This window comes from Phlebotomus papatasi, chromosome 3 (genome assembly GCF_024763615.1).
Source record: "Phlebotomus papatasi isolate M1 chromosome 3, Ppap_2.1, whole genome shotgun sequence".
NCBI lineage: Eukaryota > Metazoa > Arthropoda > Insecta > Diptera > Psychodidae > Phlebotomus > Phlebotomus papatasi.
In genome coordinates, this window is record NC_077224.1 from 23,892,393 (window position 1) to 23,908,504 (window position 16,112).

At 34.1% G+C, this 16,112-nt stretch overlaps 1 protein-coding gene across 4 annotated transcripts in view; it reads left to right on the plus strand.

The window, feature by feature from the left end:
* The window catches only part of LOC129808264 (protein sidekick), a 105,815-nt gene extending 96,116 nt beyond the window's left edge, over positions 1 to 9,699 (plus strand). For all 4 annotated transcript variants that reach the window (XM_055858098.1, XM_055858099.1, XM_055858096.1 and 1 more), the window contains 2 exons: positions 3,667 to 4,019; positions 7,393 to 9,699. In XM_055858098.1, the coding sequence (XP_055714073.1) occupies positions 3,667 to 4,019; positions 7,393 to 7,635 (596 nt within the window). In that variant the 3' untranslated portion in view covers positions 7,636 to 9,699. The remainder of the gene's footprint in view (positions 1 to 3,666; positions 4,020 to 7,392) is intronic.
* Positions 9,700 to 16,112: the final 6,413 nt, after the last annotated feature.

A 16,112-nucleotide genomic window follows, 5' to 3' on the forward strand; every position in this document is an offset into this window, starting at 1 on the left:
CGAAAAAACATTTTTTTCTTAAATTTTCAAAAAACTTGTTCAAACTTTTTGGGTACGCTCGTCCCCAAAAATCTAGACATCAAAAGTAACGTTTCCCGCCAATGTCCGCCATTTGCTTTTTGACACCAACAACAATAAAGTGAGTTTTACTGAAATTCGTTCGCTGGATATGTTGTGGTCCGGAAAGAGTTAACATAATTTTTTGCTCAGACAATGCTATCTGTCTGATTTTGTCGTTTTAGTGTAAAAAAAAATTGATTTTACTGCTCGAACTCTACGGAGAGAGCTGTATATTATAATCCCTCGATTTTTTCAGCCCCCCAAATTTCCACCTTCCACCCCCCGGAGACCAATTTTCTCAAAAAATCTTCACGTTTCAGACGATTTCTGGGAAATGTCACGCTGTTTGTCTGTCTGTCCGTCTGTCCGTTCGGCTGTCATCAGCTCTAGAGGCCAAACGGTTAGAGATAGAGAATAAGGACCTTCGGAGGAGTCCCCCATAAGTCGACCCAAAGAGCGTAAACATACCCCTCATTTTCCCCCCACCCCTACCCTTCCCCTCCAAAATCATGTTTTTTGGGATTGCCCTAAAACGCGTCGTGCGATTCTTTTTCATATTTGGATATGTTTTAGAGATTATCGAGGCGGACATTTCGTCCTGAGACGAAAATACCGTTGAATCATTCCTAACAGGGTAAGTGTGCCAAATTTTGGCATAGTTGCATGCAAGCGTCAAAGTCTCAAGTTTGAAATGTAATATTTTAAATTCAAATTGATTTTTTTATTCTTTCTTCTGAAAGAGTGTTGCTTGGAACCTTGTAAAGAGTTTACCGTCTTTATTTACTCAAAAATCATTCTTAATACATTTTAAAATAAATAAAAAGGGACAGATAATCCTAACCGGCTTATGTAGGTGAGATTCTTAACGTGAGCTAACTCGGAGTGCATGCAAATTCGATTTAGAGCTGAAGTTGGGAGACGCCATTCAGTTATCTTGAATCAAATTCGTGAAATTATACAAATTTTGTATTTAAACCAAAATATCAAGGATTTGGATGAACTGACAGAAAAGTGATATATGGGTGAAATGTAGACCAGAATGTTCTCTATAATTTTCCCATAGAACATGATCTCATCGATTACTCAGAAGCCAAGATAAGCCAGGTTTTTTGTTTCTTAACTCGTTTTTTTCATCCAGAGTTCCCCAGGTAGTCATTTGTTGAACTTCAACTATATTAAAGAATTGTTGTCTTTTGTGGGACTTTCCATTTAAAACCCTATTTTAAGTGTCTTGGTGGAGTAGAGGCAGTCAAATTGGCATCTGAGTGATTTCAAAGCGTTATTATGGGAAAAATCAATTTTTTCACACTTAAACGGCAAAATCGGAGTGATAGCGTAGTCTGAGTGGAAAATGACGTATGGACGAAATGTAGAGACAAATGTCCTCTACAATTATGTCGAAGAAATCATCAAAATCGGTTCAGCGACAGTCGAGATAATTGAGGTTATGTGATATTGAAATTGGTTTTTCGACTGTGGCGCCCCTGGTGTTGGTCCCACGAAGTTCAAATATTCTAGAAAGTTGTAGCATTTGGTGAGATCTTTCGTTTAAGCCCTCATTCATCAAAATCGGTCACATAGAACCGGAGATATGATTTTTTGAATTTCGTGAACTTTGACCCCTCATATCTCCGGTTCTATTGAAACCACAGCGCACTTACGCACCATTTTGGAAACGTCCTAGACTGGACTACAACATACTAAAATTTCATTAACTTGCACAATGCCGTTTTTGAGAAAAGTGACTTTAAATTTCGATGAATTTTGACGCTATCACAGCGCCACCTGTGGTGACTTTTTGAACTTCCATCTGAAAGTGCTCATCGAGACGAAACCAAAAATGTAAAATTTAGGTCGATATGTTAGTTAGAACCGGAGATAGAGGCCGGTCAATGTTCGAACTTTGACCCCTTATAGCTCGGGTCAGGGGTTTTAGATCGACTTAAGTTTTTTTTTGTTTGATAGGTATAATTAACGGCTACAACATACTAAAATTTCAGCCCGATGCACAATGGAATTTTTGAGTTATTTAACTTATAAGATTTAAAAATTTTCTTTTTACAAAAAGCGCCCCTAGCGGTGGTTTTATGAACTTGCGATGTTAGAAGGAGAAGTGGAATTTCACGAGAGCTTTCCAAAAAGCCCTCACTTTTTAAATTCTGACAATTAGAACCTGCGTTATGGCCATTTTAAGAAATTGTTTTTGGACCCTTATAGCTCGGGTCAGGGGGGTCGAGGGACCTTAAGTTTGGTATTGATGGAAAGCTCTAAGGCCCAGCTATAACATACTAAAATTTGAGCCCGCTCGATGCCATAGAGGCGGAGCTATTGAGAAAACAAAAAAAAGGGGGTCTTCAAAATGGCGGAAGGAGGGGTGGGGGGTGGGGGGTCAATGCACCAAGTTGCAATTTTCACCCGATATATAACCTTTGCCGAAAACCGCAAGTCGATATCTTTTTTAGTTTAGGAGCTATTAAGCTCCAAAGAGCGGCCGGCCGGCCGGCCGGCCGGGAACGTAAATTAGCCACATATATATTCGTGATCAGGAAGTGCTGAAACACATTTTGGCCAAGTTTGAGGTCGATCGGACGACATGAAATTTTGTTAGGATTATAGTAGGTGAGATTGTTAAGAATCTCACCTAATATATACATAGCTTTGGTGCCCTATTTCGGCCACCTTCATTCTCATAGTTCCTTGCCCTTCGGGAATTCTTCCAATATCTTTTTCACGTCATCTCATTTGTCAAAGCTAAATTTTTTGTTATTTTTTTGCGTTGTATAATCTCTAGAGTACGTAAAATTTAAAAGTTCATGGAAATTCGAGGAACAAAAATGGTGGCCGAAATTGCAAGCTGGCCGGAATTTGGCACACTTACCCTAATATTCCTTGGGATTCTAAAAGAATTTTGTAATTTTTGCTCTAGCAAATTTTTATCGCCAGATTTGTTGTGGTCAGAAAGATTAAATGAACAATTGCAATCTGTAAATCTTGGGCGTTGCCTTATTAATCAAAATTACATGCACAATTGGAGAGGTTGCCTGTTCTCTTTTGTTGGCTTTTGAATTTGATATGTGAGATTGATAGCTAAGGAAAAACATGGGTTTTATGCATATTTTAAGCAAAGAAATTATTTTTCATGTAGCAGTAATTAATTTTATTAACTCTATAATTTTAATTGTTGTAGAAAGTATTCTTTGCTCAATTTGTGTTTTGATTTTCTTATCGGATTTTCTCTTCTATTTGTTCTGTTTTTTGTTCTTTGATAAATTTAGTGGAAATTTGATAAATTAATTCTAGTGTCATATTGTTCTGTGCTTGAGAAAAGATAAATCACTCAACAAGGTGCAAGGTTTAATAGAAATTTCTCAGTATGCACTCTAAATAACTCGCTGTGATTAGTCACAGATGGAGAGGTGTTCCTAAGAAAGGCTAAGAGAGCTCTTTTCAGAGAGGTGATAATTAATTACTCATTGTTTAACGAAGAATTATTCTAAGAGAACATATACAGTGGCATGAATAAATACAATTTATTTTAGATTGAAACTTTGTGTGAAAGACAAAAAAAAAAGAGAATATTCTTCTATTTGGAATGTTTTCTTCTAGAAGAAGCTCAGAAGACTCTTGAGGAATCCATGGCGATGTCCATTGATGATCGTCAGGAGTTAGCTCTGGAACTCTATAGATCTCGCCATGGAGCTGGAGGAGGTACAATAACGTCCGGAACGGCCACAATGGCCAGTGGGGGAACCCTGGGAAGACGGACACTTGGAACTTTGGGCCGTAAATCGGGCCATTCATCTGCTGGAGCTGCAGCCCTGGGAAAATCACCACCCAGGCCTTCTCCGGCTTCTGTAGCCTATCACAGTGACGAAGAGAGTCTCAAGTGCTATGATGAGAATCCTGATGACAGCAGCGTCACAGAGAAGCCATCAGAAGTCAGCTCTAGTGATTCTCAAGTAAGTGAACTTTTTCCTCTAGCCTATTTTTCCACCATTGAATGCGACTTTTTACAAATATTCCGAAGGTTTTGTACAAAATTTTGCGTTACTACAGGAAATCCGTGTTTTATAAAAACGAAAAACATTACACATTTTTTACCAGGTTTGCAAATGAAAAGATATAAAAATGTTTAAAAAAAAACTAATAATTGAATTTCGGATAAAAATTACTTTTCGGCTAAATACCGGTTCGCAACCGATTGAAACCGATTCAGATTTATCCAGGATTCCAAGACCTTTTTAATAAATCTATACTTGCTCAAATTGGTTGATAAATACGTTCGATTCAGCCTGATTTAAGTTTCATCTTGAAAAATCAAAAATGCAATCAATAAACTTTCAAGAAACAAGTTTGTAATAATAGGTCAAATATTGGTTATTTGCAAATTCAGATTTTTTACGAAACTTTGCAAGAACTTTTTAACATTAAAAAAATTATTTAATAAATAATATACAAAAAATAAAATTATAAAATAGTAAATTCGTCCTAAAATTTACCTGAAAAAGAAAGTAAAAATTACTCTTTTTACAAACCAAAAAATAAAGAATAAATTTCACTTTTTGATTTTCTATTTTTTCAATTTCATTAATTTACTTAATTTTTTGTTAATTCATTTTTATTTTTGTTGAAAGTTTGTTAATTTTGCGAACAAATAAGCAATTGACTCCTCTCCTATCTAAGATATCATTATTTCCGATTATGTTTAAAAGACGAAAACTTGTGACTTCCGGAAAATTATGCAAGACTGTCTGTCTTTTTATGAGATCCTAAAAGTTTTGTATTGGCTTCGATTTTACAAAACTTTGATACATTTTTAGCAAAAGGACTTTGAAAAAAAAAAACAAAACAAAACAAAAGCAAAATTCTGAAACGAAAAACAATTTGTAAAAGTTTGTCAATTGGAGTTCAACCTGAATCCCATTTCCAAAAGTTTTGTCAATTTTGAGTCCAGAAGATCATTTTGGACAGTGAATTTACCAAATAAATGCTTAATATTTTGTTTGCAAACAAAATTTTGTTTGACAAAAAAAAAAGAATTTGTAAAGATTTGTCACATGTTTGTTTACAGTTTGTCAAAAGGGTATTATTCAATAGAATTATGAACAAGTTTTGCGAAATCGTGAAAAATATCCTTTTGGCAAACTTCTAATAAGATCCATTTGGCCGCTCTGGAAACCTTAAATTTTTTAATAAAAAAAAAAAGTTTGTCAAAAGGATGTTTCTCCATATAAATTATGAAAGAAAATTGAGAAGTAGGTCTGATAGAGCCAGAAATAGTCAGCAAATGAAATTTATGTTTCGCATAATTTGTGAAAAATGTTTGAATCAGACTGTTAAATATTTAAATGAATAGGGAAGGAGGTATTTATTCTGGATGACGCGTTTTTTTTCAATGTTGCTTTTAAGGCAAAGTATAACATCCAAGGGGCAAATTATTCCCATTTTACTGATAAAAATTTCCGGTTTCTTTAGTTTCACAATGCATTTTTTTAGGTTCTGGATTTTCCTAATGCAATTTTTGTTTTTTTTTTTTTTGAGTTTTGCGATGCAATTTTTGGGTTTCTGAAATTTTGTGAAGTAATTTTTCTGTTTCACGTGAGAATCGATGCAATTTTTTTTTTTTTTTAGATTTTTCGGTTTTCGCGTTGAAATTTTTGTGTTTCGTGAGTTTCGCGACGCAATTGTTGCGGTTTTGGAGTTTCTCTATAAAATGTTTGGGTCTTTCTGACTTTCACGATGCAATTTTGTGTTTCTAGAGTTTGTGTTGCAATTTTTTAGTTTCTCGCGGGAATCGATGCAATTTCTTAGATTTTTCGGTTTTCGCGTTGAAATTTTTGGCTTTCGTGAGTTTCGTGAAGCAATTGTTGGGGTTCTGAAGTTTCGCTATGAAATTACTCTTTTTTTTTAGTTTTGCGATGCAATTTTGAGTTTCTGGAGTTTTGTGATGCAATTTTCCTGTTTCATGTGGGAATCGATGCATTTTTTTTAGATTTTTCGATTTCCGCGTTGAAATTTTACGTTTCGTGGGTTTCGCGATACATTTGTTGGTATTTTGAAGTTTCGCTATGAAATTTTTCGTTTTTTCGCGAAGAAATTTTGAATTTATGGAGTTTTGTGATGCAATTTGTAAGTTTCACACGGGAATCGATGGAATTTTTTACAATTTTCGCGTTGAAATTTTTGCGTTTCGTGAGTTTCGCAAAAGAGTTTTTTTTTGGTTTCTGGAGTTTTACGATGCAATTTTTTGATGTTTTTGGTTTTGGCGAAACATTTAGATTTTTCGATACAATTTTCAGAATTCTCGATTTTCTCGATGAAATTGTTATCGTTTTGGGGTTTCTTTGTGCAATTTTTGGGTTTTTTGAACTCCGAAATGCAATTTTTGGGGTTTTCCGATTTTGCGATGAAATTTTTGAGATTCTCGAGATTAACGATTTAATTTTTGGATTTTTCAAGTTTCACGATGCAATTTCTTGGTTTCTTGTGTTTCACGTTTCAATTCTTGGGTTTCTCAGGTTTTGTGATGCAATTATTTGGGTTTTGTCGGTGTTCATGATGTAACTGTTGAGTTCCTTGAGTTTTACTATGCAATTTTCTATTCTCACGTTATGCGACGCGGATTTTTAGATTTTTTTTTAGATTTTTTTTAGATTTAGCTTTAGATTGGATTTTTTGAGTTTCGCGATGCAGTTTTTGGATTTTGTCGGATTTTTCGTAAAGCATTTGTTGAGTTTCTCGAGTTTCGCGAATCTTTTTAGGTTTCTCAGTCAGATTTTTCAATGAAAATTATAAGTTTCTCAGGTTCCGCTATGCGAGCTTGAGATTTTTCGAGTTTCGCTATGCAATTAGCATTTTTCTCAAGTTCCACATGCAATCTTTGGGTTTCTAGTGTTCGTGTTTCGCGATGATTTTTTTTTTTCGAATTTAATGAGTTTCGCAGGTTTCGCTATGAAAATTTTTTGGTCTCGTTCTTTTGTGCGCTGAAATTGTTGAGTTTCTCTGGTTTTGCAATGAAAATATTTGATTTCTCGGGCTTTTCCATGAAATTAGTGGGTTTCTCGGGTTACACAAAGCGTTTCTCAGACAATTGACAAGGATTTCTCAATATGAGTCACCCCTTGATAACATTCTCCTGGTAAATTCTGCCCCATTTTCCTTAGCGTGCTTTTAAGAAAGTTTGAGCACATGATCCTTTTAGTCGCTTTATAAACTTTGTTTTTCTGGTTTTTCTCCAAACCTTCGGAGTTTATTCAATGGTGGAATAAGGCATTAATATTTTTATTTGTTAAAAGAACAATTTGTTTATGGTGATGAATATTTTTGTGGCAGAATTCGGAGAGTGAGAATGAAAGTGTGAGGTCTGATCCGCACTCTTTCGTGAATCACTATGCCAATGTGAATGATTCACTGAGGCAGAGTTGGAAGCGACAGAAGCCCGTGAGAAATTACTCGAGTTACACGGACTCAGAGCCAGAAGGCAGTGGCGTTATGAGTCTCAATGGTGGTCAGATTATTGTGAATAATATGGCGAGATCTCGAGCTCCATTGCCGGGATTCTCGTCATTTGTCTGACCACCGGCCGATGATAGCGCCTAGCAGAGGAGCTTCTCATGTGATAATCTTCAAAGTGAACTTATGATATGAAATCGCGAATGAGTGTTAACTCACACAAGAAATCTTTTTTTTTTTGTGGTTGTACATAAATGCAAAACAAACTCTTAGGCACTTATCATAATCTCCACACCAACGAGAACGAATTGAAAAAAAACAATCAAAATTTCTCAATTATTTACTTAATTAGCGTCTAATGATTAATTTAATCACTTTTTAAGTGATATAAGTAGACTTTTTTATATTATTTTATTTTATTTAGTGACTTTTACAAAAGTATAGCATTTAAAATTCATTCTTCATTGAGCAAAAATGAGTATAGGAGAAAAGAAAGGAAGAAAAAATAATTGACTGAGTATTTGAATAGTAATTTAATTGTTCTTAGAGAGAGAGAGAGAGTATTTAGTAAAATACGTTTTAGGAATATATAAAAAAGAAGAAAAAAACATTGAAAAGGAAAAACTTTTGTACATAATACTTTCAATGCTTTACATTGTAATATTGACGATATTCGTGCATTTATGAAGAAAGTATGTTCTCATTGAAAGAAACATTCTTATCTTTTTAATTATCAAGAACAGAGTTGGAAAGTAAACTGCCAAAATTATTAGATAAGATTTCAATAATTTCTAATTTCACAAAAAAGTGATATATTTAACCGTTTTTGAACAAACAAAATTTAAACAAGGCAAAGAAACAGCCTAAATAATTATGCTGCAATTAAATTAAAGAGGATATTTTACTAGAAGTTTCTTAATAATACAATCCTTAAGGAATAATTTTTCGTCTTCTGTGGAATATTTTCTGAATATTCGGCAAAGTAAAAGAACACAAATTGTTCGTTAAGGGATAATATTTCGAAAAATTTGTGGAAAAGGAGGGTAAGTGTACGTAATTCCGGCCAGCTTGCAATTTCGGCCACCTTTTTGTTCCTCGAATTTCTATGAATTTATGGTTTTTGAATACTATAGAGATTTTACAATGCAAAAAAATAACAAAAAATGTCGCTTTGACGAATGAGATGATGTTAAAATTACTTTGGAAGAATTCCGGAAGGGCAAGGAATTATGAGAATGCATATTTCGATCAGGTCGAAATATGCCACCAAAGCTATGTCTATATTTTTATTCATTTTAAAATGCATTTAGAATGATTTTAAATAAAACAAAGTTGATAAACTATCTACAAGGTTCCAAGCAATACTCCTTAAAAAAAACAATTAAATAAAAAAATCAATTTGTTTTAAAAAATATTGCATTTCAAACTTAAGGCTTTGGCACTTGCATGCAACTATGCCGAAATTTGGTACAGTTACCCTACGAACTTTTACGAACTTTTTAGTGGGTTATAGGGTAAGTGTGCCAAATTTCGGCATAGTTGCAAATAAGCACCGAAGTCCTAAGTTTGAAATGCAATATTTTTAATACATATTGAAATTTCTTGTTACTTCCTTTTTGGGAAAAGGAAAAGTTTTTCTAGAAAACTAGTTTATCATCTCTGTTTTCTTTAAATCAGTTCCTAACATATTTTAAAATTAATAAAAATATAGACATTGCTTTGGGTAGTATTCCGGCCATTTTGAGTGTAATACCGGACACTTTGTTTGTGACCACCTTTTGCGAAGTAACGGATAGAAAATTACAAAACGTCATACAGAACGAGTTTAAAAATATTTACTGTAATACGTTTATATGACCCATAAACCCAGAGATCTTCCGTATAATTTGTCCTGAAGACATGAAGAGTAGCATCTCAAATTTACGCGTAGATTCCCGTAGCAGTTTTCCCTTCCTGAACTCTTCCAAGGCCTATTCTACATCATCTTTTTCATAGAGGCTATGCTTTTTTTATATGGACATTGGAGAACTCAGAAATTGAAAAAAAAATAAAATAAAATGAATAAGAAATATAGAAAACCAAAAGATGTTACCGGTATAGGCAACATTACCTCACCGGAGAGACAATCACAAAGTATCTACTTTTTCACGCGAAATACACGATCTATCTGGGACATTTCAAACAAAATTTAAAGAATGATTCACTATTAACTTAACTCTTTCGTCTCCTTTGGGACTCTCGGTACCTATGGAAAAGAGATTTTTTTTAGACTATTTAGAATCGATAAAAATCTGATTTTTGTGGATGATTACAAACTATAAGGATGTCCAAATCTAGGATATTTTTTGCATGATCCCAATTAACTCTTGAGCTAAGATATTCTTGGTCAAAAATCGTTATTTTTTTTCGATTTTTTGTTTCCTTGCAGATATTGTGACTTTTTTGATATTTCTAGACCAGAATAAGAAAAAACCTCTCGGGGCCAATAAGTATGATAATTAACAATTACAGATTGCATAAATTCGAAAAATATTTTTTTCTTAAATTTTCAAAAAAAAACTTGTTCAAACTTTTTGGGTACGCTCGTCCCCAAAAATCTAGAGGTCAAATGTAAGGTTATCCCGCCAATGCCCGCCATTTGCTTTTTGACATTTGCGGGAGCGACATTTTTGCCAATATGGCCGATAATTTTGACATTTGGCAGCGCGGGAGATTCCTTTCAGGGAAGTTTTTCCTATTCTTCCTGATTTTAGTTAATTCTGATTGTCCAGGAAGTGTCTTTTAGGCTCTTGAGAAGCTTAAATTGTCTACAACAACATCGTGTGAATTCATTGATTATTCGAAGATTCAATCCATAATTGTAATTCATTTAATTGTTTGGCCGAAATTACACTCAAAGTGGCCGAAATATAAAGCTGGCCGAAATTTGGCACACTTGCCCTATGATTTACAAGTTTTTTTTCTACGTCTTCAGTACAAATTCACAAATATTTACGAATAATTTTATGTTTTTTTCTATGCACAATTTTTTTGTGTAATTTTTTAAGCGGTGATTCAGATAGTTTTCCATGACTTAAAAAAAGATGAAAGAATTGTACGAGTTTTCCAATGAATATTTTTAACATGTTTTCTTCCAAGGTAATCTAATGTAATCCTATGGAAAATGATGCAATTTACTAGGGGAAGGATTTCAGGCTTCGCACATACTTTGGCATCGAACATTTCATATTTTTCTATATTCTTTTAATGAATCGGACCTAATTTTTTGAGAGTATGTATGACTTGAGACTGAATATTATAATACATTGCTATTAGGGGAATGTAGGCAAGGTTCGCATAGTGTGAACCTTCAAACGATGCGAATTTTCTCTTTGTTTGCAAAGAGATAGTTCGTCATTTCTCATCACATCTCATGAGGTTAAATTATCTATCTTATGGCTATGAAATGAAAAACTAGCTTTTTGCAAACAAAGAGAAAATTCGCATCGTTTGAAGGTTCACACTGTGCGAACCTTGCCTACATTCCCCTAGGTCAGATTCATTAAAGAAATATGTAAAAGATATGAAATGTTCGAAGCCAGAGTGTAAGCGAAGCCTGAAAGCATTGTCCTAATGGATCCATTATAAGCGGATAAATTCCATAATACAGGAAGGTGTGGTACCTTCGAAATGCATTTGGCATGAATCACAAAATCAGAGAGTACTTCATTGATTTCTCGGGCAATATTTGTTGCTGTATGTTTTCCATAGAATTGGAAAGTTCTGAAAGTGAACGAATTTAGTTTCATTTATTTCTTGATGTAGTGCATAGTGAGTGTCAAAATGGGTTAGCGAACGTTTATCGGATCATGCATCTGGGATAACAAAGATTACAGATCGGAGGCAGCCAAAATCCCGAAAGGGCCAAAATCCCGAATGTTCAAAATATTGAAAGGAATGAAAATATATGGAGGATAATGTATAGAATAATTTCCCAAGACATACAAGATTTCCTTTGCTATGAAAGCTATGACACTTTTAAGAATTTGGAATTTTGGTTTCGGGATTTTGGCTTTCGGGATTTTGGCTTTCGCGATTTTAACCGCGACCCTTTCAGATATATCGTCGGTTGCGGCTACCTCTATCGTATCTGCATTTCTTTTATATCTGCATTCGGAGCAAGCTACAATACAGACGTCTCCTCTTGCTTGAAATGCTGACACAAAAGAAATGTAGATACGACAGAGGTAGCCGCAACCGACGATATCTTTCGTTCCCTCTTATATTTGCAGACAAAAAAAGTTAATACTTTTAACTAAATTAGTTTTTATTATGCTTACCATTTTCACGAATAAATAGTTCGGCATAGTCATCTTTGAAAAATGGCGCTAACATTTTCCCTAAAAAAATCACCAATAATTTTTAACAATCATTTTCGTTCATTTTCTGTTATCCTGCAGGAGGATAACTGATCAGGTGCGTTTTCAGGAATGTTTTGTTCCACTACAGATGGGTTTTGCTCTCGCAAAATATTGGTTCAGGGCTGCACGACGCATACTTACTCAATTATGCTCGTTTTTTGTATAATTTTCGTTCTTAATTTCGAAATGTCGCACCTAGTGATCGTGGTTACACACCCCTTCAAAGGTTTGCAATGCAGGCTACTTTCTGACAATTTCCGGGATTGACGTTTCTCCTTTATTTATGGCCTCTCGCTTCTGCCCATATTGCTCCGTTGGTTCAGGGACGTTGTTTAGATTTTGAGGTACGGCATCTGTACCTAGGTAGGTATCTGCTGAGAAATCTGTAGATATTCCTACGACATTTATTTTGGGCTTAGGAAAAAATTCGTCAGAATGCTGCGGAAGATTTTCTGCCGAAATTCTGCCGAATAATCTGCTGAATTGCGGCAGAATTTCGTATATTTTTCGTGGCTTATATTTGAATAATAATACCGTTAAAACTACAAACATTTTAGTTTTTTTTACTAAATAATTTTATTTTCACTTAAAACACAATATTAATTTAAAATAATTCTACATAACATATTGCGTCTGCCGCCGTCTTATGGTCTCTACACACTAGAGCAATTTAATGTCCATATTGAAGAGTTTTTCCTACACAAGCGTAGGGAATTTGCTTCAATATGGACATAAATTCCTTTAATTGTGTAGAATTGGTGCGCACCCTCCGAAGCCAAATGGCTGAAATGCTTCTTCATTGGCTGTGTAATCTTGATTTAATATTGACAAATTCCCTCGATGTCGACTTCTTCGACAATTATATCTAATGCTTATGACTTCTCCGTTTTTCTCTGTGTCTCGTAATGTTTGTGTTTTAATTTCCTGAGCTGAACTGTTAGGGACGAATTTGTGCATTTCATTCATTCTAAAATAGATCAGCAAAATTAGATTAAAATTAGATTTTTGTCAATTTATTTTGTGGAAAATATTGCTGACTATTTAAAGACAATTTTTCCTAAATTTTATACACAATCACAAAGGAGAAGGTTGTATGGTGGAGTAACCACTTATCGCCATGTTTAGGAAAAAGAGGAATTAATTTTATTATAACTTTTGAACTCTTATTACTAGATAACTCAAACGTGACACAAAACTACTTAGATGTGTTGGCTCTAGATTCGTGAAAACAAAAGTCTTAGAATTTAACGCTGGACTACTTAAAAATTGATTTTTATTAACAATGCAAAAATAACCACTTTGTATCCACTTTTTACCACTTTTCGACAGTTTTGTAACCGCTTTTCGCCACCCACTTGAAAAGGTCCAAACTCGATTATTTTAGGCAATGTTATGAAAAGAATACATTCAGCATTTCTTGTTCTTCATGATCACCTTATTATTACACACTTTAGACGATTTTTCTTCACTTTCGTATGAGAAATCAAATTATAAGTCTATTGCAGAAAGTAAACAATGCAGATTTGACAACTGAGAATCTACCAAAGTGAAGTTAGTGTCGCCTATTGAAAAGAGATGTCGACAGGTGGTAAAATCAATTCCATAATATAAACACTTTTCGCCATGCCTCATTTATATTAAGTATATTTTGCTTGTTAAAAATTTGATGACACTTAGTAAATTTGGTAAGAAACATTGGATTCGAAGCACTTGCTTAAAATATTACTCCAAAAAATGCTCAAAATCTTAAATCCAACACGAATAATTTTTATTAATTGACTCTATACGTAGCAGCAGTAAAAATACAAAGAACTTTGCGGCTAATTTATTTCACAAATCGCGAAAAACGGCGATTTCAATATAAGTGGCGAAAAGTGGTGCACTGGCGAGAAGTAGTGATTCCACCCTACACAGTAAAAAAAGATTACAAGAATAATCGTTGGTATGTATTCTCTCATTTTTCGAAGTTCGGTAACTATCATACTAACAACTTCTGATTTTTCTGAACAATTTAACGTTTTTTCATCAATCAGTTTCTTCTTTGTCTTTTCTTGGAGTTTCGTCCAAGAAATCGTGAACTCAAATTCAGAGAATTCTTGGAACATTTTATGTCTACTTCTGTAGACTGCAGCTGGTGAGGTCTCCTTAAAAGGTGTATTGAAAATAGTTTTCAATCTTTTGAAATTTTTTTTTACTTATGGCTCTGGCACACCTTTTCATTTGAGTGAATTTCAATCGATTGAAATTATACCTCTTACTCTTTCAAACCGAAAACAGATATAGCTGTCCCTTTCCGTCAAATGAAGATAGAAATTGAAATTGAAAATTAAATTGAAATTTCAATTTTCATTTGACAGAAGGAGACCAAAATATCTTATTTCAGTTTGAAAGAGTGAGAGGTAAAATTTCAATTGATTGAACTTCACTCAATTGAAAAGTTGTGCCAGCGTCATTAATAAATATAATTACCTTAAATTCAATTTAAATTTATTTTATCTGAAATATGCACTCTTACTCACTCCAAAATACCTGTCACTCATTTTTAATTGTTGAATTTCACACAAAATGAGAATACTTATCTTCTATCGAAACTCGGCTACGTTAAAACCTTAAGTAAAAATATGGCGTAAATAATTACGCATCTTGCGATAACAAGATAAATGTTCAGTTCATACACCCAGTCCCTTCAACAACGCTCAACCACATGGAATGATCACTGATCACCCTAGACATTCGCGTTTTTTCTGTATCCATTCCTCCAAGGGCGTAGCGATGGTGGGAGCAGACGCACAGGATGAACATCCTCAAACAAATATGCCCATACTATGCATCCAATTATCACAAGTACCTTCGGACTCTGAAGGTGCTTGTAACAATTGGATGCATATCACAATCATTCACTTCCACCACAAGGCACTGAGGACCAAATTTATCATATTTTCACTTACGCTAACCACTTTGTAGATCTGCATCCACACTCGTTTTGACAGAATTCACGGCGTAATTTGACGGAATGTGTCATTTCAAAGATGTCTAGGGGAAAGTGCTCTCCCTTCGAACGTTCATGCCTTCGAATAATGTGAATTTCTTCTGTTTGTAAGATATTTACATTAAATTATCATGGTATTATCAACAATTATTGTTGAGCCAACTATTGTTTAATGGAAATGTGTAAATATCTTAGGAAAACTAAAAGAAAATTCACATTAATCGAAGGCATGAACGTTCGAAGGGAAAGTACTTTCCCCTAATTCATGCCTTTACGATTTTTTAATAATGGCGCTATCTATGTGTCATCATTCGAACTTATTGAATGAGCATTTATGCAAGTACACTGTGGTAAAAATAAAAGGGTCACTTGGGATCCTTCTAAAAGGGTCATTGCCTGAAAGAGTCAATTTGATCAAAGCAAATGGGTGAAATTAATCATTCTTTAAAAGATCAATTGGACGACCCAAGTAAAGGGTCCCGTACAGTGACCCTTTGAAATGTTCCTTAACTTGAACCTTTCAAAAAGATAACTGTTTAATTTCTTTCCATTAGACATTCAAAACAAAAATCCCTGAGTAACTTTTTTATTGTCTTTCTTTATAAGTTGTGCTTGTCTGTAGCACAATACTTTACTCAAAAGAACATTAATTTGCAACAACAGAGATTAAAATGGGTCAAATTGATCTTTTGCAATGATGAAAATTTTGCAATTTTTCACATCAAATTTCCAATGAAAAAAAAAACAATATCATATAGGAAAATGAAATCATTCCGTTTGCTTGGATGTTATCAAGGTGCCACAAGTAATAATTGAGCACTTACTGCTCAAATTTTAGAAGAAATTGTTGTGTAAAATCTTCACTTGAAACGGAAAAGTGATCCTTTGAAAGGATCCCTCAAGGTCTCCGCACATTGGGACCAATTTTCGTCAAAAAAAAAATGCTTTTTTGAAGGAAATCGTCTGCACTGATATATGTGAAAACGTCAAAATTCTGTCAAAAATGCGATTTTTGACAAGAATTGCTCACAATAATGTGTAGAAATCTTCAGTGACAGAATTTCAAACAAAAACTTTGATTTCACTCACTGATTTTTGCTGAGACGCTTCCTGCACATAATCACTACACAAATTGTAATAAAACTGCGAAATTATGCACTATTTATTGAATTTATTTGCATAATTGCGTTTTTATTTGTCAGAAACTGCGA